Below are 24219 nucleotides of genomic sequence, written 5' to 3' on the forward strand. Positions count from 1 at the left end.
GAAAAACTTAGCATACAACATCCACCCAGGAAAAAGGGCATAGTGCAAGACTGCAAGTGACTGCTCTGCCTACATACTCATGTTTCTCTTCTCTAGAGAACCCAGGCACAATCCAGAGCACTTGCTTTGTTAAAGTTGCAAATCCAGCCCCCAAATTGTCCTTTACACCCTTAACAATACTCTTGCACAGCTGTCATCTGAGATACAGGAGATGAGAATCTTCAGTCTCCAATACAAAGCAGACACACAAGTATGAGCCTTTAGTGCTAAACTTCTGGGTGAAGAGCACTCAGAGAAGGTGAAATGCTGTACCACCAAGACAGACAAGAGCACATCAAAGCTACAAATCATCCTCAAGAGCAGTCAAGTGAGTTCCCTGCAAGTAACTTGAGATTCCTGAGGCAGCTTTGAGATGGTTTTGCACACAGTTACAACCTTCAGCACCCACAGGACTGCTGGGGTGAGGGGGCCGGAATGCCAGTGGGTGGCATGAGAACTGTCATAATACATCTGTCAACATATAAGTACTGTTAAGGAGGACCTGTACCTTCAAAGGAGAGAAAATCCTGAAGTGACCTGGTAAACTTTTGCTAGTGCAGTAGAATTTGAAAAGCAAAACTATCCCCAACCCCTATATAATGTATATTGGAAACTGCAGAAACCCATCTAGACTTCTAATTTTTGTAAGAAATCAATTTAAGATACTTTCAAACCAGTATCAATTTAAATCAGATACTCTAAACCTGCAATCACAGATATCCTCAACTGTTCCATGCCAATGGCACTCTTTGATCCAGCTTTTTCAATGACCTGCTCAGTCTCAAGTACACCATATGCTTTGGTGAAGGTGGAAAAGTACTTTCATGCAGAAAAATTTAAGGATACGTTAAACCAGAAACCTACATGGAATGAATCGGACCATGGAAGGTTTGAGGAGCTAGTACAACACGAAACTGGATCTGCACTCCTGACTAAAAGAAAACTGTTGTTAGAATTACAGCAACTCTTCAGCACTTTTTCCACTGCTGTAATGTAAACACTTTGTTGTATGTCTGGACTGAGTTTGCTGAGGTATGGCAAAACCCACTGCCAAACTCATACATCACTTTTATTGCTCTGGTTACTTAGGTTGCTCATTACTTACTCTCACAAATGATTGAGGAAGAAGATGGTAGCATAGAATGGCACTCTAAAATCTTAAACAGGAAGAAACAATTATTAACCTGGGACCAGATCAGGATCAGATAGAGAAGTTTTAGACTGGCACTACCTGGTTTCGTGGACACAAGAGCAGTTGCTGGGCAGGGCCCCTTGCACTGCGGTAGTCATGAAGCCACTACACTGCAGAGAGCTTGCCACCCCCTTCAGAAGGGAAAAGACACCAAGGATGGTTTGGGAGGACTTCTTGTTTCAGACCTGGACACTCATATATGTTTTTGTATCTTCTGGCTCTTCTTCCCGAAATTTTCTTTGTGGGTCTGGTTCCTCTTTGCTCAACTGGCAAGCTCTGGCTTGCTCCCTTCTTTCAATCAAATTCCTTTATTTTTCCTCTCATATCAGTGTTCTCCCTCTCTTAGCTCTGCTGAGTCTCACTGCTCTTAGATAAGCCTTCCTGGGCTTTGCCCCACCTGACAGGCCTAGAACCCTCATCCTGCTGCCTGCCAGAAAGACAAGCCCAATGCCTCAAATGCCTCTGCATTCTTGGAAGGTGCCATTTCTCCTCTTGTCATGGCCAAAAAGCAGTCATGTATATAAGCTACATCTTGGATGCATGGAAATCTATTGATCTTTCATTTTTTTATTTGCACAAACTAGAAAAATTGTGACAAATTTGTGGGTTTTGTATCTATCCATTTTGTATCAAACTTCATCTGCTGCTTGAAATAAGTTTACCTATATCACATACACACTTTGAATGGTTCTTCTCCAGAGCTAGAGACCAAATAACTGGCACACATAGGTGGTACTGAATAACAGGAAAACTAACTGCCATATTCATAAATACATGCTTTAGCTCTTACAGGTGGCATTTTCCAAAGCAGGGTAACTGCTCATTACCCACACTCTGGACAGGGCATCTAAATGAGGATGTAAATCCAAAATCTGGTGAGTGTGAAGTCCATGGAAACAAGGCCAAGATCTCTGGGTGCCTTTGATTCATGCAGATGATTTTTTAAAAATCAAATTTAAGGCATCAAATACAAATCATATGAAGAAAAAAAAAATCCATAAATGGCAACTATAAAATACTTGTAATTTGCTCTCTAGGTCAGTAACTATAATTAGAGAAGAAGAAAGCAAGCTTCAGAAATTAGTTGAGAGGTTTGTGTTTTAAGCTTCCAGAAGTCAGTATGCTCCTGATTCATTTCGCTGTTTCTGACTATCCTACAAACACATTTACATATCACTAAAAAAAAGTTGTTTTTTTTTTCCTCCAGAACCTTCAACTCCTCAAGAAAACCTAAGCCATGCTACACAGAGTAACAATGTGTATTATAAGCGAGCAAATTTATTTCTTCAAAAAATAAAGTTCCTGAAGAACTAGATGTTCATGACTCACTTCTACTGCATGGCCTATGGGAAAGCATCAAGAGATAGCAGCTGGGCAGGAGGCCAACAGGGTCTTCTGATACTCATCTGGGCTTGTGTATAAACATGTTCTTGTTACAGTTTCCATTGTCTGCCCCAGCCCATTCCTTGGGCCTATTTGTTGTTCTCATTCTGGTCTTATTTACCTTTCCATAATGACTTTTCAGTGCAGAAGCCATCTTTTATCCTTGTACATTGTTTGCAAAAAGGAGCCCCATCCCTACGGGGTCCTTTAAGCAGTACTGTAATACAAATACCATACCTAAAAATAACACTTCTGCTTCTCAAATGTACGTCACCTAATGCCAGACAAAAGAAAACTGTGTATATCCTCCTTTCCTCCTCACTCCCTGAAGGAATGCATCCTTTCTCAGCCGTAAAGTGAGCCTGGCAATTACTGTATGTACATGTCCGTGTTCCTGTTTGGAGCACTATAATTGTTTTACAACCCTGACTGTGATTATCCAGTACCCACCACAAAATCCCAATGCTTTGATCACAGGACTCCCTGCCCGGACTCTGCAAATAATTCATCAGAGGAGGGGGTTAAGCAGAAGGAAGATGAAGAGGAAACCAGAAACACAGCTGACACAAAGCTAAAAGGAAGGAAACAAAGATAAAAATGTAAAAAGAAAAAAAATAGGCTGAAAAGAAAAAAGGGAGGAAACAGAGCCCACGGAAAAGAGAAATGAGGTGAGGCAGAGTTTAAGGAAATGTTCTTTTGTATCACGACTAAACAGAGGTGAGTCTCTTACGAAAATGTGGTACTTTTTTTATTTGCTGCTGCTCTCTGTCTGTCAGCCTCTCTATAGGTCATTAATTTGTCCCCTGTCCAACTGTGCTAACATTAATGGTGTACAAGATATCCCTTAGACAGTCCTCATGCATTTGAGATGAAGGTAGTGAGATAGCAGAAGCAGGCAGAAATAGCTTGCTTATTTGAGCAATAAAAAGACAAGAGGGCTGGCAGTCAAACAGAGAACAGACAGGATATAGCAAATTACAGGGTTCTCCTTCTAGCCTTTGCCATTAAGTGAATGTTTTCTGCAATGCATAGATGCCCTGTGGGCACTGTGACTTCTAACAATCACCATGGCTTGTTTGCTTCCTGAGTTAGGGATTTAGCTTTTATACTATACCCTTCATCTGGCACAGCTTCTACCACACACAAGAAAAGTATTAATCTTGAATAATGTGTGTACATCTGCAAAGTAATACTTGCAAATTGTCTGAAAACATCTTTTCCTCTGCCCTGCCCGTGGAGACAGTGTTCAGTTTTTCCTGTAACTAAAGAGAGGAATAATCATGACATAGTACAGGCTAATCTCTGCAAAAGACTTGTATGTTACTAAGGAATAAGGAAGCACACTGCTTTGTTGCTCATGTTTTAAGAAGGTATTGTTAGTATTAACTGATCTGTGTAGGAATCTGAATCTTGATTTGCTGTACAGGAGCTGCCACAGTCCAGAACAGCTGCAGCATCACTGAAACATGTTTTTTATCCTCTACACAGTTTCATGCATGGTTTATTCATTCTTGTCACAACTGTTTTATCTCAAATGTTATTGGTCTTCCTATATTTCTCTTTCATATTTCTGTTCTCTTTTAAGTCCCTACTTGCCAGTTATTTAAAGGAGAAGCCATAAAGTAAAACTAATATAAAACCAGCCCAACCCCCACTGCTTTTTCTAGGGTAGAGGCGAGTGGTTGAGCTTTCCAGTAGTTCCTGCAAAAACTTCAGAACGTGATTTAGGAGAACTGTGCCAACCCATTATTTCTGTTCCCAAATATCAATAGCTATAGAATACCATACTGAAGTCCAAGTTGTTCAATAGTTTCATCTGTCTCTGCACTGGTTCATGTGAAGCAATACTACTGTCCTCACAACAGCTCAACATGCTCTGTTCTGGCCAGCTCAAGATTCAAAGTTAAAGATGTTTCACTCCCATAAACAGACAAGAATTTCTCATGTTGGAAAGTAATTGAAAAAAGGGGGAGGAGAACTGTTTCCCTGCATGTCATGCAGAGGGATGGATGCAAGCCCTGCACGTGAGGCTAGACACACTGACAGCTGTGCAGACACAGGGCTCGGACCCAGGACACAATAATGAGCGAATTTCTCTGAGGCTCTGTCTTCCCAAGGTGACCTCTGACTTGCAAAACATAAACCACCACCTTCAGCACATCACCTTGACCAGAGAAAGTACCTTGGGCACAGCCTCACTAAAGGAGAGGCAGCATCTCTAGCAGTTAAACAGAAGGAATTAATTCTGGCACTGATGGGCAGAAGCTCTTTAGTGTTTGTGAAAGGCATCCCAGAGATTATTTCACTGGCAGTACCTCCTGCATTCTGTAGTTAATTTGTCTAATTAACAGAAAACTAGTTAAAACGTTAAAAGACAGTCACTATATATAACGTCTCTTGACATTATATACAGCGATACAGAAGGCCACACATCCTTTGTAAAACTGGTATCTTGGCTGTGTTTGAGAGGAAACCAGTAAATAAAGTAAGTACTCTCCTAAAATACCACATACATAAATGTGAAAAGTCTATCAAACAAGAAAGGTACAAACTGATTTTAGAGGCTTTTTTCCCCCCTCTTCACTACACCAGCAGGAAATAAGGTAGGTCCGCACTACTGCTTACCTTGTATCTTTTTTTACATCCAGGAACAGGACAGGCAAAAGGTTTCTCATCCCCTCCATTCATGCACATTGAACTAAGGATAGCTTCAGAGCTGATAGCACTTTCTGTAGTCCAGGACTCATCACTGTCCGATTCTTCATAGTCTACTTCCTCTTCATCATATTCACTACCTAGAAAAGCGGGGTAGTGAGATAAAACAAGAATAAATAAGAGCACAGCAAGATAACACATTCTGCATTTATTACATCAGTTACAATGACTTGTAATTTCCCCACTTTTGTCTTTGCTGGAAGACAGTTATTTTTAATTTTATAAACCTATCTGTCTTATAGCTATTTATTCCTTCATAAAGACACCAGTGGTTCTTTTTCTAAGAACCAGGACAGGCATTATTAATATATCTTCATAAACTGCTAACTGCGTGGCACAGAAAGTTCAAAGAACTGATTTTAAAATGCAGTTTCATTCCTCCTTGAACACCAGGATCCTTCTGTCTTTCCCAGTGCTTGAACAGAATATGCGGTTTCACCCCCCTGCAATTAAAGCTAATTTTAAGGCTTTTCTTTATGCAATACAACACTGAAGAGCGTAATTCTACAGATCATAAACAGTGTAAAATAATATGTTGACAAGTCCTAATGCATTTACTAGCCCTTTGGAATTAATAGGAATTATAGCACAACATTAATAAGAATTATATTGTAGCAATTATAGTTGTGAAATTCATTCCCTCAGGTGTGGGGATAAATTGCATTGTGTGGCTGCCCTGAACAGACCGCATTATGTTCCAGATATACTACGACAGCCATATGAGCAGCTGGTGCTGAGTTTATTTATTATTTTTAATTGCAATAACTATTAATGAACTCAGAAGAAGAAGTTAAATGTGAAACGAGAGAAATTAGGAAAGCAGAATTCCAACTATAAAAATACCGTTTTAAATAAATAATAATCTAAAAAAGAAGTCAGGGAGGGAAGAGCCCCAGCTGATTAAAAAGAAAATATATGCACAGAGGGAGGGAGAGGGAAAACTGAAAGAAACTTCTGTGGTGTCAGCAGGAGGTGGTGCTGTGTTTCCCCTCCCCTTCCCTTCCCCAGCTCTGCTAAATTTTACCCTTTCTGCTGAAAGCCGATTTGGCTCTGAGTGCTGGAATAGCTCCCGTTGTTAAAGACAGTTATGTGACACTTGCATGGCTCTATTTGCCTCCCTCATATGCCCTTTAAATGCATGCCTCCAGGCAGCTTTACGTGCCGAGAAGAAAATGCAGCCAGATGCCTCGTGGCACTTTAAAAAAGAAGCATCCCGACCTCACAGAGAAAACCCATGCTGCAATGTACAGTGGGGTCTTCGTTGTTTTTTTTTTTTTCCTTCTGGAGAAGCTAAATACACACCTATGGTCTCAATTTTTTCCCTTTGGATTTCCCCTCCCCTGGTACTCTCACTCAGACTCAGCACCTCTCCATCATTGAGTAGAAACGCATGTCAACTGGTAGCTGCAAGTACTCAGGGCTCCCGAGCTTTAATCAGATACTGTAAGTTCGCTTACAGACATCAGGCTATCCACGTTCCTTTCCTGTGGTTTCCATCCGTACAGGGTGGTGCACAGACGAGGAAAGATGGATGGTTTCCCACCATCAACAACTGTCGACATGTGCGCGCACACACATGCTCTGCAACACATCTGTGAACTCTGCCTTGCCGACTGCACCTCCTCATCCCGCACCCAATGAGTGAAAGCCAAAGCAAGCATTATTGACCTCTTAAAAGATTCCTGAACTCTAGGAAACAGTTAACCTAAAATGAAGTTAAGACTTGTTATAGTTTAATTAACTAATAAAAAAATGGAGGCAAAGCCACAACTCTGAATCTACGATTTCCTGCCCTTGATTGTATCTTGATGGAAAAAATTCCTCAAACTGTTCCTTTCAAACTTTTCAGCTCAGTAGAGTTTTTTTAAGCAAATGCAACAGAAAACCCTATTGTAAATACACATATGCACTCCTAGGATGAGAAAATATACATCAGTTCTAAACACCGATACCAACAATTTCTGTCATTATAATCACCCCCTTGTAAGTCTCCTTCAGAGGGGGGTGATTTCCTCCCTTATAGGATTTTGTCCACCTAAAGAAAACATCATGTGAGACTGTATGACATCTACTAAAGATATCACTACTTTTAGTGGTAACAAGGAGCATGCTTTTATAAAACAACAATCAGAGCTCTATAAAACGTAATATGTAATATAGTATATAAAAGATACAAAGTACAGTGGGGGGAAGAAACAAACATTGCAGTGATACATTTCCATACATTTTCCCGTACATCCTTTAATTTTTCTAATAACTTTGTATATTAAGACCCAATTCTATAGCAACTTTTTCCTGTACTTTACTTGCAGGTAGACTCACTGAAGGAGAGAGACAGCAGAGACCAAACCACATGTGTAAGCATCTGTGAGGTCAGACAAGCCTTATGGTTTTCTTTTAATTAGCTTACCTGCACAAAAATGCAAGGTTTTTTCTAGTGTAGTCAAAAGAGTTGTTAGAACAGTAGAAGCAAATGCTTCATTGTCTTAAGTTTCTGAATCCAGACTTGTCACTACAGATTTCATATATGATGTGCTTTTTCAAGCATGAATAAGCATATAAAGATGTATTTCTTCTTGCACAAAAGGGTAATACTAATGGTGCCAAGTACCTGAAAGGCATATCACTTTATACAAAGCTGGAACTGCAGTCTATCACTGTTCTTATCTGACAGCAGTTTATCTGTCCTACTGAACTCAATTGCTTGTACTCTCTTAAAAAAAAATTAAAAAGAAAACCCCCAAATGTATTTAAGAGGGTTCTGGTATAAACAACACGTACAAAACCTCAATGTCTTGAAAAGAAAATTTGCAATAAATATCTACCCTTTCAATAACTATGTTGTTTCAGTTGTCACAGAAAAGCAACACTGAAATCAGGCTTTTAACTGATTCCGCTTCAGAATTTAATTTCCTCAGATGTCAGTATCTAAGAGCAGCAACCCATGTGGTGCCTCACTGATTGCATGCAACACATTGCGGGGGAGGAAGCAAAAAGCACAACATACAGGTTGGTGCTGCCATAATAAACAGCCTCTGGATGAGGTATTTTAATTAAGTACTTTGAGGCTGAGGATGGTGGTGGTTCCCACGCTGAGCAGGAGCCCCTGGCCCTCAGTACACATCAGGTGTACAAACTGCAATCCGAGGCACCGGCTGCTGTGGGCTCCTTCAGGCAGCTTGCCAGGGCACCAGCAGTGCACCCAAGGGGAAGCACACAGCAGTGCATTTTGATCAAGATGCAGCTTGCTTGTTCTGCTTCATTTAACCTTGGTTGGTGTTTCACAATAATAACTGTAAATATTTACTTTTTAAAAGGAAAAATAAAAATTAAGCACCTTTGCATCTAATCTACAGCCTGTTCCAGGGTGTAACAACTGCGTGACTTGGAGAATTATTTGTAATAGCTCTGAAGAGAGCTCCAAGGGAGCTGGCTCACTGATCTCCGCCTGGATGCTGCCATGCACATGGAAAACAGGCCACTCTGCTGGGGCACGCTGCCCTTCTGGGGGACAGAGTGGAGCCAAACCCTGTAGCACATGTGCTAACGGCTTTACCATTTCCCGTAATGCTTGGAAGGATGACTGATCATTCCCCCCCCAATCAGTACTCAAGAAAAAATATCAGAATTAGGAATCAGAAGTCCAAACAGCAAAAAACTCCCCCAAAACTCTGCAACACACATTTCTCTATGATGAAGCATCTAAATACTTGGAGGGGAAAGGTTGACAGAGAAGCACATGCTTTCAGCAAGACAGTGTACAAATACACAATATTATTACTGTAACTGAATACCAGTTCTACAATAGCAAGAAAACTGCCTTTTCCACCTCTCTCCTCTGCCAATGGTCTTTCTGAGGCTCACTGCTTTGTACCATATCCAGTTTCATCATCTGGCTTTCATTCAGAGATCCTACATAGTTCTACCTCAGCCTAACCTAAACTCACTGCTTTATTGTTCAAATGACTCAGTAACATCTTCCTAACATTGCTCCCACCTTCGCATACAATATTCTCTTAGTCCTGGCCCACAAAACCATTTCCCCTCTCTTCACTCCAGTGGCCTTGCCAAAAAGCTCACTTCACCTGTGCTGCCCCCAGCAGCATAAAACATGAAACAAATCAAAGCAGAGGCAAGGAAAGAATGCTAGATTTTGGTTTTGTTCTCCTGGAATTTTTCACGCTGACATAACACTACTGCTCCTCAAAAAGGAGGTGGACTCCGCTGATGGAGCAGGGACTTGAGGTGGACACCAGCAGGCAAATCTCACACAGTATGCCACATCAAAGCCAGGTATTACAGGCAATTACTAGTTATGAAACATACATGGTCACAGAGTTTTCCAGCAAGTCATTTCTCTCTTAATTTTTATGCAGCATTTAAACACAACCCATCACAAGTGAGAAAGCTGTCTGCATCACAGCAGTGTATCTGCCAAAAGCAAACACATGCACAAAAAGCGATTACGGTTACTGCCCATGTAGTAAGACTAAGAAGTCTTTGTAGTGTAATGAAAAGCGAAGTTGCACCATGAAGACTTGCTCCATCTCTTCTTCCAGTCAGCTTTCCTATCAAAATCAGCAAGAATATCACTTAAACCTACAGCAAAGATCTCTTCTCTTGAATGCTCATCTACTGTCTTTTTCTTTTTCCAGTAGATGGAGTCAGTAAATAAATCAGAAACATCTCGCAAAGAGTTAATCAGCTGACAGTCTGGCATTGACAACATCCCAGGTACACTGCTGAAAATCTGGAGCCTTATCTTTTATGTTTCTGGGGATTATTTGCTATTCACACCACTGAAGCCAAGACAAATTCTGTCTTTTGCGTGAGTGAATTCATTCCACCATGAGATTTACACAAAGGATTTTTTCCCTCAACTAGCAGGTGCAGATCACTTGTAGTTACGTCCTGAAATATAAAAAAGACCAAGCTGATTAAAACCAGCACAATCTGTGTGTGCCATTGCAATGAATCCAATCTATCTTTACCTCTGATCAAGAACATTACAAGTTCTTCCTTTCTCCTCCCATGACGAAAAACAAACCCAAAATGGCCTTGCCAATTATTTTTGTGACCAGAAAGCATGCATTAAGTATACAATGAATAACTATAAGTAAATAGCTTACTGCAGTAGGAACCAACACTGCTAGTGTCACTGAAAGTTCATGGTAATTCCAATGATCTCTCTCATAAATTCAACTTCACACTTTGTCCCATGTGGGACTTGCAATTTGTATTTCATAGAAGCAGTTTCGTGAGAGCACTTTTGTTAAGAAGTCTGCATTCCCATGTACTGTGACAGCTTCTCTGCGCACAGCCTCCTCCACGCTCACTATAAGGCGGAATGTTCACACAGCTGATACTCATTGCTGATCTAAAGACATATCAAGTCATTCAAAATGAAATGTTCTTCCTTTACATAAAGCACAGGAAATAAATACTAAAGGCAATAAAATGCAAAACAGTTAAATACCACGCATCATGGCTGCTATGCAAGTCTTTAGTCTAGGAGCTGTAGCAGGAGTCAGAGCTGTGAGCTGGTGCAGGCAGCACAATGCGTTGGTTCTGCAAACTCAGGCAACAAATTTCACATGCTCGATCAACCAAACAGACTAAGCCAGGGTTTTTCCTTTGCTTGCTTGCTTGTTTTGGGTATTGGGGGAGAAGAGAGCTCAAGAGGACAGAAAGTGGTTTTCAGCCATTGTGGAAGGTCCATTCAGAATAGCTTCTTGTATTTGCAAAAATACTTTTATCTTTCATGTCCAGAGAGATGACGTAAACACGTATGTAACAGAACTAAAGAAAACTGAAGGTAGCTTAACCAGAGTACTGTGTAGTGCTACAGATGCTGGTATTTTAGATTGCAAGTGCAATTCCAGAGGTTAGATTAAGCTCCTCCATAAAGCAAGCACTAGGTGCACCACGGTTCTCCAGCCAACAGGCTTAAGCACAACACAGTATAAAGTTTTCTCTTACCCCAGTAAATATCTCTGAGCCTCATTCCTGGGAGAGGAGAGGCAAAACTGTTCGCAAAGCCAACTGCATGCTTGGCAGCTCTGCTGTCACTCGAGGGAGCTGCTTGAGATGGTTATGGTTTGTCAAATGGGCACTTGCCAAGGCTGGCAGAGACCTCCATCCCTCTGCATGATCACAAAAGAGCCATCAAAATAGCAATTACAACTCATTACTGACTTGGCCTTGCACTGAGCCAGCAGCGGGTCCTGCAGGCTGTGTGGTCTGTGGCAGTCGCTGCTGGGCTGCTCACACTCACGCTCATGCCAGGAGCAAGTCCTTCATCTTGCACTTCAGCCGTCGCTGCTGCCCGCATCCTACTTGTCCTCATGACACTAGTCAGAGCAGGATATGGCCAGAAAAATGTCTTCTTGAGAAACCACCCTCCCTTCCAGTCCTCTCCTAGACCAGATCAAGTATCAAGTGCTAAATAACAAGCTGTTTAGGAACTATTACTGCTCAGAAACACTAATTTTCTATTGTCTCTGGCTGAATCAAGGCTCAGTGAGCAAATAAGCACCAAGAGAATTTTAAAAAAATGCACCTCATGCAGTAAGGTGAATATGGGTTCAAAGAGTGATAGGTTTTTTTAACACTAGAGAAGTTAGACAAGAAAATACTTTTTCTTGGGTTTCTGCATCATTTAAAGAGTGGCTTTTGGCCAATAGCGCCTGCTATACTGAGGAAGGGAAACATTTAAAAGCAAGCAAGGAGGTAGGTAGATGTTTCTGGACATCCTCCACACAATCTCACAGTCACAGAAATGGCAACTGTAACTTCCACAGTTCCAGAGACAGTCTGCAAAGATACTTTCTGAAGTTATTTTGAAGGGTGGTACCTCAAACAGGATGAACCCACAAGTAACACTAAATGTAACCCTAGATAGGTCTAGTCAACATTTCAAATCACCCTTAGTTTTCATTTAAATGCTCAGTGTAAGCTCATGCTGAAATTTAAGTGACTGAAAATGTATTCAATTACAAGGTTTGAGTCCACTTTGGAAAGCATGCAAACACTGCAGATCCTATACGCAAAACACAGAACCAAATATACTGTATTTTGGCATGGAACAATTTCAGGTAAACTAGCCTATATGGGAAATCACCCTAAAATCCTGGAGGCAAAGCTAAAATGATAAAGGTACAGAATAAATATAAATGTTTTTATTTAAAGTACGATTAGTATGACATATTCACTGTCAGTAAAATTTGGAACTATTTACACATGAGATCTGCTCACCATTTTCAGTTACAAGAGAAACAGAACTAGTAACACTGAAGTTAACAAAGAAACAGTCCTCCAGAGCCAGTACAGAGGCTGGTGGAACAGCTGGACCCTATCTGGCCTTAGCAGCAATGGTGTGCCATTTTCTATCTTGATCTATCTGTATCTTGATATTGGTATATCAAAGAATACTTCCAAACTAAACCACAAAAAAACCCCACTCTAGAGATTACAAACACACTAAAAGAACTTGCAGATACACTCCAGAGAGTATAAATGTATGCAAATAAAACATGCATGTAATGAGCTAAATATGAAGAAAAAAAATCTCCATTTCCAATTCCTTGTGAAACACCAACTAATCACAAAAACATGCATGTAAAGAACTGATCCTGGAAAAAAACAGTCAACTGATACCACGGCATGTGTTCTGTAGAACAGGACTTTCTGAGAGTGCTGCAGAGGTGCTAAAGCAAATTGTTATAATGTCACTGCACAATGTGCTGTTGAGGTTTTATGGTCACACTGCGCCAATAGTCTCGGGAAGTTATTTTGCATTCTTATATAAACTTTTTTTCCCAATCCTGTTTTCCACAAAAAAGGGCTTTCAATAATGTACAAACTTCTGTTTATACACAGCACAGGAAAAACACGATAAACCCAAGAACACAGTCTCTACTTTAAACATATTTTAAAATGCAATTTCTACAGCTTCATCTAAACAAGAATAAGCTGTTAAAGGCTCCCCCCAAAAGAGCATAACCTTCCTGTAATTAAACGGCCGTGTTTTACATGGCACTTTTTTAAAATAATGAAAATAAAAAGAGTAAATAAATAAATCAATCCAGCACACCCCTCCCAACTTGAGCCTTAACCTGCAAATTAATGTAATGGTAATAAAAGCCATGCCAGCTGGAATCCGTTCTTTCTCTGGCTTTGGCATGAGCAGCCAGAGCAGGTATATGTTTGAAGAAAAACAAAGTAGGACATTTTCCACCTTTAGTCACAGGATGTTAACTGAACTCTGGCAAACGTTTAAAGCTATTCTCAAAATGTTCAAGAAAGAATTAAAACCAGTTGGGGCTAAGAATCAACCCATCCTTCCTCCCCCCTCTTGTCCCCCCTGACATCTGTTCCAAAATTGTACTCCAAAAACCACAGCGAAGAACAGTCGTAATTAATGTTATTTTGGCTTTTTAGTTGCTAGGCCTGCATTCTGAGGTTAGAAGTACAAAAATACAAGTTCAGGGCACTATTACTGTACTTAAGGACTCTCCTGATGCATGTAACAAAAAGGCAGCTTTCCTTTTCTTTCCCCCCTTTTTCATAAAAGAGAAGAGAAAAACTAGAAACAGTATCAGGAAACAGTTTCATGTTTAAGATAAAGGATTACAATAAAAAGTACCTACATAAATGAACTAGAGTTTATGAAGCTATGGAAATACATTTGAGACATGGTTTATAACGTCAGGTTAAACATGCTTTACAGCTGTACAAAAGCTATTCAGCCACTTACAGTACAGGCCATAAAACTGCTAATGCGCATAGTCCTTACCCACCCTGACTGCCGTGTGCTGTGTCTTCATCCCCGCACAAACCCAGCAAGGATGCACTGAGCTACGACCAGGCTTCCATCCAAGGAATTGCTATCATTGTGCCTGTAGCAGTCACTACGTGGGAAATGCCACTAATTTCAGTAGGATTCAGTAACATGGGGATTTCCAAGATGCTCCTGGGCTGGACCTTAGACCTGATGTGTTATCGTGCTGAATCATGCCAACAGGTTCCAACAGCAGGCTGTCCATGGAGGACCAAGGTGTTTCAGAGTTGCAGAGATCCAGGGCAGCTCAGAGCTCTTCCAGCAGCTTTGGGCTGAGGGAATTTCATGTTTATGAGCCCCAGGAGGGTTACAAATCCCTGACCAGCAATGAGGGAGGCAATGGCAGATTCTCCACTTCAATGCACTTAAGGGCAGGAGTATTTATTTTGCACGAAAACATATGTAACACTTCTCTCTACCTGCTTTTAAATGCTCTGATCCACCTATACTTAAAAAACTCCATCAGTATAATTTGAAAGACAGCCCTAGTAACAATACTCAGTATTACTGGTAAGAACTAAAATGCCTATTGGTTACTGAGCCAGAATCAAGGATTTTCTCATCCTGCCTAGACACAGTATCTACAGAAAATATGTTTTTTAATTAATCCTACTCTGTTTCTGAGAAAGAAACACAGTTGTAGCACTCACACATAAGGACACATTCAGTGGGGAGTCGTGTCTCCTCTCTTTTTTTTTTAAAAAACAAAGATTCTGATAAAATAAAATCTGTAGTGTGCCTGGTACACTGTCACAAACCTTTCTTTGAGGCTATCACTGTTCCAATCAGGTGTACAAAATGTATGTTACCAGGTGTGAGTTGTTTCAGATTATGTATCACTGGGCTGAAGTTGAAATGAAAATACTTCTCAAGTTGTTATTTTCCATTGCTCCTTGGCTTCTTGTATCCTTTGGCGTTAGAGGCAGAAGTGCTGAGAAACTGCCATAAATGATGCTGTCTGACTATATATGGCAAAACCTTACAAGAGGGAGCCCATGCTAGCATGGACAAAGCACCAGCCTTCATCTTCAGCAAGAATTAGGGTGGTGTCTTTTACTTGCCAGGCCACAAATGTTAAAAAGACAAGGGAATATGTGATTCTGGGGGTCAACAAATAATTCGTAGCCTTCAGCTCTCTTGGTAATACACAAGAGCTACAAACAACCCTGGTTTTCCTGTAATTTTATATCATTTTGATGATTGTGTACTGGCTAACATCAACTCACAATACAACATTTCCCCTGTGAAATAAACCTCTCCGTGTTTTAAGCCATCAAGTGTGAAATGGTACATTAGTCCTTGCCTTTTTCTGCTTCTGATTTGCTTTGGCTACAATGCAAGGAAAATGAAAACATTTGCTTAAGTTTCACGATCTTCAGCACACTGAAGCACTGGCCTAAATAAGTATGGTTTTTTTTTCTCTGCTAGGCACTGTAAAAGCTCTCTGAAAACTGTAACTACCTTCAGTATGAAGATACACAGCACTAATAGTGATTTTTTTCAGTCCTTGAGGCACTACAATGGTACGAGTAAATCCTGTTCAATCTTGCAGTGTAATACTTACATACAGATATGTTTATATATGTGCATATCCATACATAAAATTTAAATAAATAAGCACCTAGAAGTTACATGTGCCCAGCTACAGTTTCCAGCTTTCTAAACCACATTTGTGCTTCTGGTTAGTAATTTTCAACATAATTAGCAGATTACTTATAAAGTTAAAAAGAATATAATAAAGAAATCCTTCGACCAACTGGCCCTTGCAGTGTAAACACACAAACATGAATGCTGTCATTGTTACCAGCATTGTTACCAGTCCCTTTTGACTGTCACACTATTTTTACATTAAAGCAGGTATTATTCCACAAGCTGTGAAAGGCAGGCACAATGTGCCTGCTACAAAATGTCTCATTTTTACACATTTGGAGTAAGAAAGGTCCAGGTACAGTGGGTGCGCTTCTATGCTTTTTAGCATAAAAAAACCCCATCACAAATTAACACAGAGATAATCTTTATTTTAAGCTTATTGTACATTTTCTGTTCTCCACTCTGTTAAAAAGGGTTTGCCAGGTTAGACTACTATGATGGGGATTATAAAACAGTTCCTGTGCTTGGAAGTACTTTAAATCTACAAGCCATGTTTCTATTGCTGCTTTGTAGCTCAAACCCCAAAACTAGCGATGATTTTATGAGTTGCTGTAGTCTAGACAACTCGGTTACTTTTCAATGAAATTGCTCCTTGGGGAAGCTACTGTGAAAATTCCCATACAATTAATTACAGGTATGTGCAATTAAAATACAATTCTACAGCACAGTAGCTTTACAACTGCCAGTGCAATTTATGTCTGTATCAAACAAGAATGCTCTGAAGAGGCTGGGAAGACAAAGTACAACAAACAGGAGGTTACATGTAAAGTTACCTGCAGTGAGTGAGATAAGTAAGATGCAATGTTAAACTTCTGATGTGCCTTCTTCTCTGGCAAGATTCAGAGTCCTACTGGAAAGCACAAAACCTAACAATTGAGTCAATAGTCCCAGAACGTATTTTTATAGCAAACGGGGCTCAACACATTTTTACTGCCAAGTTAAAGAGCAAATGAGAAATTTAACAGAATTATAAGGGAAATGCACCCATAAAGCAGGAAAAGAAAGAAAAACAGAAAATATAGAGGAAAGCTATGAGAAGGATTGTGATTAAAAAAAAAAAAAAGCCTTCGTGTATTTTCCCCTGATAGCACAGCTCTATTTTCCCCCATCAGCTATTTCTACCTCAATATCTTTCCTCCATATATACTTAAGAAATGTCCTTTTAACTTTAAAAGCAATTTCAACTGTTTTAGCACCACTTTAAAATGATTTCATTTTTGAATGTAGTATAGACATTTTTGCACTTAGGTTTTAAAGTTAGTTTAGGATGGAGTTAAAAGAAGGACTAAGCAGAGGAGGTTACTGTGCTATGCGTCCTTGTGAAAACCATAGAAAAGGTTAATTACAGGAATCCCTATCATTTTGCTCTATATTTATAAGGTTACAGTCTTGGATCAGTGGGAACTCCAAACCTCTGAAAAAGCAAGATGCTCACAGGTTGTGTTGGCTTGTCTAGCACAGCTCTGCAGAAATACTCCAGGATCTGTACCACAAAGCTACAGGACTTTGAAAGAACCATAGGCACATTACTGGAGCCCTGTGCTCCGAATTCCATGAAAAACTGATCAAGAAAATAGGAGCAACAGGAGTTACAGTAGTCTGCTGGTGGTGCCTCAGCAGAAGAGACCTCCAGCCACTTTGGGACATCAAGATACAGTTACTTCCATACAATCTAGGAGTACTTGGAAATCGCTGAACCACCAATTTGTTCAGGCTTGACTACGATAATGCCCTTGGTCCTCATGGTAATTTCAAGGTGTTCAATCAGGGTTGTAAGTTAGCAACTATTACTTGCCATGTAGTCACACAGAAAGACACAACAACAGCACTGTTGCTGTGCATTGCAGTACAAGAACATCTCTGTTCCACAGATCCTCCAAGATAAAGTTTCAGAGTGTTCTGGGAATGTAATTCTTTGGTTCAGCTTTGTCAATGAGTAACCAATATAAATGCATATTCTTGCCTCTCTAAGGATCCTGGACAACACCTGAGAGCAGATGTCTTCTAGAAAAAAAAAGAGATCCACTTCTGAAGCCCTTAGCCAAGCGCAGTGATAAGCACTTAAGCATTTTTCACTCTGGAAAAAAGAGCTGAATATGTACAAGGTTAAAGCCTGGCTCCCTAGGAAGGGAATATGGTATATAGTGCTGAAAAAACCCAACATCTTTTAACTGTTGCTAGGAACAAATCCCACCTGTGCTAAGAAAACCCCTACAGGAAATAATTGCACTTTTACTTATTATTTCTCATTGTTATTGGAAACCTCCTACTACAGCTTTATTCCTTAAGGCAAAAACTAGAAACTAGCACAGATTATACATATTATTCATGCTCAGTCACGACCTAAGCCAAAAGCTCATGTTAAAATCTCATACCACGTCTAAGCACACACATATATTATAGTTAAGTCATGTGTTGATCAAGTGTTTTGCACAATGCCATTTATTATTTTAATTATTATTTATGTATTTATTTTTTACAAGAACACCCATAAGACTCTGTTAGAATAGGTGCCTCAGACTGCTGAATGCTGGGCAAACATATGTATATATTAATTAGCGTGCAGGATTCATATAGGCCCCCAAACCTACAATTAGATGGGCCTGTTCTGGCTCCAGAAATTATAAAGTTCTCTTTCATCATCTGAACTGAAATGAGAAATCCTGGCACCAGTGAAGTCCCTCAGAGGGAAGTTTTGCCACAGACCACAATACAGTTCCCTCAAGATATTTTATCATAGATTTTATCGTACCTTGCAGTCCTGAAATACCAATTGCATTCAAACTTTCCTTATGTTGGAGAATAGATTTGGGTCTTCATTTTGTTAAGTATGGCTTAGTTATTTGCCCATACTGTTTATACAAGAGTGGGTCTATATATCTAATTTTTAATAAAAACACAGCATACAAGTTCTTCGGTCTCTGAACAGGCAATTAAGCAAGTAGAAACTTCTGTCAATCCAAACAACTTATGAGATGGTTCCTCAGACATCTGAAATGTGTTTTTTCAAGCTGCAGTAGAACTTGCTACACACCCCGTAAGTCAAACACACAAAAATGTAGCACTCTCAGCCCACTTCTCTGCAATGATTTAATGCAAGAGCCCTGGGATTTGATCTCTTATTTCTACTTTCATTATTTTTTCAATTACATCTCCAGGATACTACACTGCATTAATGTAAGGTGTAATAATTAAACCTGAACATTTACAATATGCTAACGCAGGTGAAGAGTTTTTGCAGTGGATGGCTAAAGTTAGGCTTTTGTGCCTACATTAAATTCTTGAGCTTGCAACTCTGCAAGAGCAGAATACTTCATTCCAGTCTGACAAAACACTTGTTATGTGCTCAAAGTCAGGCATTCACCTCCTTGATACTGCTTCACATTAATCATGCCTTAAGTGCACGTAACCTGCATTTGTAGCCTGATTTTCAAAAGGCCATCAATGTGTACTTGTTTCCACTGACTTGTCCTAACTCTCAAGTCTAATTCAAAGCAACTTTAAAATCTTATATCAAATAATATTTTGCAGTGCACTAGCCTTAAAGAAAGAAGCCCATCACAAAAGAACAAGCTTTTTCCAGCTGTAACAGTATTGAGCCAATCTGCACTGCCCAAAGGAAAAGCTGTTGCAGATTATCAAATGAATAGCGCGTTTAATGGCTCAGTCTGCTCTGATTCAACCTAACATGCAGTTCAGAAATGCCACCTGCTGACAGAAATCAAAAACATCCTGATATAAATTGCAGTTCTGCTATAAATTCAGATTAATTTGGCTACATATTAATAGCACATCCATAAACAAAAGAAGTTTGAGCACCTAACTCCTTCTCTCTGTCCCCAGTTCATTTGGGAGGGGCCACAACCCTCTTGCTTTATATTTGTACTATCCACCTTAAACTCACAAAATAGCTTAGCAGGGCATATCTCTTTTTGTCGCTGGATTCTGTTTAACATGCTGTTATAGCACTCTGCAAAACAGCTGTCTGTCCCTTATGATTACTTCATTGTTGAAAGTATAACATATGGAAACTACACTGAAATGTTAGATGCTTTGATACCTATGAAAAGGAATGAGCTTTTGCATTATAACAGTACAGCACATTTTTCAAACAACTTAAAGTAACAAAAAAGAAACACACATTTAGAATCTAAACCATATTAGTTTCCAACATGCCTGTTGCTCTATTTCAATGCCCAATTCCAATAGCTGGTTACTATTGTGTTTTTGATTGCTATTGCCACGAAACAATGTGTGGTTTTTCTTCAACTTCTGCATCACTGAGAAAGAAAAAGGAATAGATTGAAGAGGATGCCCTTGGGATTCCTTCATGAGTTATCCATGAAAGCAAATGCTATACAAGTAGAATTATAGGAATGTTATCTTATGTCACTGAGACAACATTACTTGAGATAACAAGGTTTATTGGGAAAACTCATGAACTGCCACACAGTGCTTTGCTTCCCAAAATCAAAGCTCCCAGAACAGACAAGTGCTTAACGGATCAGAAGCAAGGTGGATCCTTACAGATTCATTTCTAAATCCCAGCTGCCTCTGGCAGGAGGAGAAAGGAAATGTTTAGTTGTAATACACAGACATTCCTCCCCTGTAAATTAGTCACCCGTAAGAGGGAATAATAAAGCTCTAAATTATTTCATCAGTAGCAAGAACACTCGTTAACACAAGAAGGAAGCTGCAATCTTTTGCTCATTGTTTTGCCAGCAGTTGCATTTGAATCCTGAACAAAATCCAGCTGAATAAGAAGAAAGATTAATTGTCTGAGTTGTAAGAATCTACTGATTTTATTGAATAAAAATTTGTATATACCCTATTTTAATCTTAGAAAATAGTCCTTAATGATGTAAATGGGACCCAATTCTCTCCAATTTAGTTTGTTAGCCAAACCTACAAACCCAAATATTATTAAAGTCATTGTAGATATTTCACAATGCAGTCAAAACAGGTATCATAATTACTTCTAATTGCACCAGGCTCTGAAAATACATCCTAGGGGAAGACTGATTTATTTTTTTTTAAATTGGAAATATATTTGATTTCACTTTCTGTCTTTAAATCACATATTAAATAAAGTCATGGTTCACTACTAGTACGATTTATTAATAATATTATATTAATATATTAATAATATATTATATTAAAAAATGGCCCATTTCACATGATACGTTCTAACTGGCTAAAACGGATCAGCTTTAGGATTATTGACACAGCTATAATGCCATCTTGACTTCAGTTTAGGAATATGCTTAAGATAATATGCTTTAAGAATATATACCTACACAGTTACTATAGATCTACTAAATCATCATTCAATTAATACCCTCAGATGGTAAATGTAATGGCTTCTACATCAATAGTACTAACTTGAAAGCCTCAGTCACAGGGGTTTTTTAGTCTTAAAATGTTGCTGTACTGAAATTCTAGGCATATATGATTACAATATCACTGTTTACATCTTAGATTCCTTAAAGGTTATGGCCAATCCTACAATGTGGGGTTTATTCCAAATTAAAACTCATTATTGCTTTCATGTTTTACTAAAAGGAAAAAGAAAAAAAGAGGTAGAGAAATTAGGTTAGTTTCTGTGAGCAGCAAATGGGGTCACTTCTGCAAATACTGAGATTGGGCTAGTAGAAATTACAAGGAAGTTTGCCATATTAAGGAAAGGTGAGATCTTTCAGATGCAGTCAAATGACTGCACAAGTATGACTCCCCAGAAAGGCATTTATCCTAATTAATAAAAGTTAGTCACCTACTTAACTGACAGCTGCAAATCAAAATGGGACTTGCCAGTTCTCTCATGGGCTCAGCTATGACCACCCATGAAAACTTCCTTCTTTCATCTGCTTTACAAGAGGAAGGACTGACCGACAGCTGCAGCAGTTCCAGCCAACCATAGCATCCTCAATGCTCACTGCCAGGACTGGCTGCCATCCGCTGCCCAAGACGATCAGGCAGTAAGTAGGTCTATAAACCTATTAAACCAGCATAAATGTTATAACTTGTCATCTATTAAAATCAAAATAACAGGAAAGGAGGTCTGAAAGCCAGTTTCTTCAGAGCAAAATGTAATGCTAATTATGAGGTTTTCAAATATCCCAGCTTTTTTCTGGGGGTGGGCAAGACTTAGGGTTGAGCCACTAAAATGCCAGTTGGTAGTATTAAACTCTTGTTTTAGGATTTATAAGAAGGCCAAGAATTCACTCCAGGCTGAAATTTACTATCCCAGGTCTGGAATCGTTTAAATAATAATAAAAATAATAATAATTAAACAAAAAGTAAAAAACCAGAGAAATAAAAAATGTCATAAATATGGAAGAAAAACCAAACAAACACAAAACAGTGGTTTCAGATGATTTTTGGCACTCCTTCAATGCAAAAATGGCTTTATTTTTTAATGAAGTCTGAGAGTCATTACTATGAATTACTTTTATAACTAAGACTAGGACCAGGTTATTTTAATAATTACTTACTAATAAGTTACTATCACACAATCCTTTTTAAAGCTTTTCAGTATGAAGAGACATCATAGTTTTCAAAGGAATGTCAACGCTCTGACTTACACTCCAAAGCCAGGAAGTTGGAGCAGGAAATTTCATCTGTGAGCCACACTGATGTATGAAAACATTTAAAAAATTAACAGCGTATGTTAAAGATGCAATGTCAGCCTCAGTTTTATCCATAACTAGACATTTAAATATAAAGGCAACATAAGTTTTTGTGACTTAATTGAGCGCTCCTTAAATAAAGAGATATTTCAATGTTTGCAGACCATTAACGTCTTTCCAAAATAAGCTGTGTGCTGGTGCTACTTAGCAATATTTCCCCTATCACCCTAAGGAGCCTATATAGCTAATAGAAGCCATTTCTTTTGCTAAATTCTGCCTGAAAACTCTAAAGAGAGCATTTAAGCTTACTCCTGGGAGACAGTGTTGTTAAAACAAAAACTGGAACAAGCTTTTCAAGCGAACTTTCTGCAATCATGAGAGGACACAGGCCCTAAGAAGAGGAGAAAACTTGTTATAGGGGAGGGAACAAAAAGCCAAATGTAAGCAGAGTGCACATGCCAGCCACCCCGAGGGAACAGAGGGGAGGCACAGAAAATTAACTGCTGCACATTTCTACTACCCACCAAAACCACAAATGGGCCATTCTGGGGGACTAACACATACAGAGTCTGCAGATAAATACATGTCTGCCTCATTACCTGAGAAGAGCCTTAAAGAGCACACTTCTCTGCTGAATATTTCTGCTTCTACATGACTGATCTCATTTATACAGAAGGTGCCATACATATGCATGCAACGTTTGCAGCATGTATGTGTGTCAGCTTGGAAGCTGCTCAGCTCGGTCTGTGAATTTGGCCTGTAGTCTTTTGGCAGGGATTTTTACTGCAAAACTTACCAAATATTCCCCATAGCCAAACCACCTTGAACAGTCTCTTATCAAATTTCACAAGCTAAGTGGTTCACATCTGGTCAATATGTGGATGAGAGATTACTACATGAAATCATGCTCTGTTGAAAAATGGCAACAGTAGCTTAACAGCATCAGGAAATGGCAGGATTTAGCTGTAAGGATGTGCACAAAGATCACCAGGATTCAGGTAGCTGCTGGCTTCACCCAAGATAATACTACCATACCTAGGAAAGCCAAGATGAGCAGCACACCTAAAGTGAGGACAGTATGTGGAAAATGGGACATAGAAGATGAGTGAGGTTTCTGCTTTCTACCTGAAGCAAGAACGGCAAACAGCCACAAAGGACACTCTCTGCTGAAGGACATGCCTACGTATATGCCATCTCACCAGTTTGCAAGGCATGCCTTCTCTCTGGCATCTGAAGCAGCACCAGCTTTGAGTTATGCCTTGTGCAGTAACAGTAATACCAGGCATGCTGCTGAAGTCTGGTATCCTAACACACTATCAAACAACTGAGATGGAAGATAATAAAAGAGAAACTGCCATTCTGAATTCCTCATTAATAGCTTGGCAAAAGGTCTAGAGGAGGATGAGGACAAGAATTATATTTGGATTATAACAAATACTTAACATCAACCCAGATGATGCCCTTTCAGGCAACCTAAGGAAAAATATTCTCTTTATTTTCTTAAGTTACCACAACATACACATTTACCTGTATTCAAAGACGAGTTAACAAGAGTTTGCTCGCAGTACAAATCAAACAGGATCTCACAGAAGGAATATAGCAGTATTCTTCATTCTGACTGGATGCAGTGGAGGGTATGCCTGTAGGGCTTGGAAGTTGTGTAGGCACTGCAAGGCTGAAATGCAGGACAATTTACATACTCCAAATTGTTTCCCTGAAACAGATCTTGCCTAACTATCCCTGGTTTTATCACCTCGCTAGTTAATTGCCATACA

The 24219-nt window shown here is 39.4% G+C and overlaps 1 protein-coding gene across 1 annotated transcript in view; it reads right to left on the reverse strand.

The window, feature by feature from the left end:
- The window catches only part of JAZF1 (JAZF zinc finger 1), a 185799-nt gene that overhangs the window by 4608 nt on the left and 156972 nt on the right, over positions 1 to 24219 (reverse strand). Inside the window, exon 4 of the mRNA XM_080610939.1 lies at positions 5240 to 5409. Coding sequence (XP_080467065.1) covers positions 5240 to 5409 — 170 coding nt within the window. The remainder of the gene's footprint in view (positions 1 to 5239; positions 5410 to 24219) is intronic.

The sequence above is a fragment of the Psittacula echo genome (assembly GCF_963264785.1).
Source record: "Psittacula echo genome assembly, chromosome: 2".
NCBI classification, from domain to species: Eukaryota; Metazoa; Chordata; class Aves; order Psittaciformes; family Psittacidae; genus Psittacula; species Psittacula echo.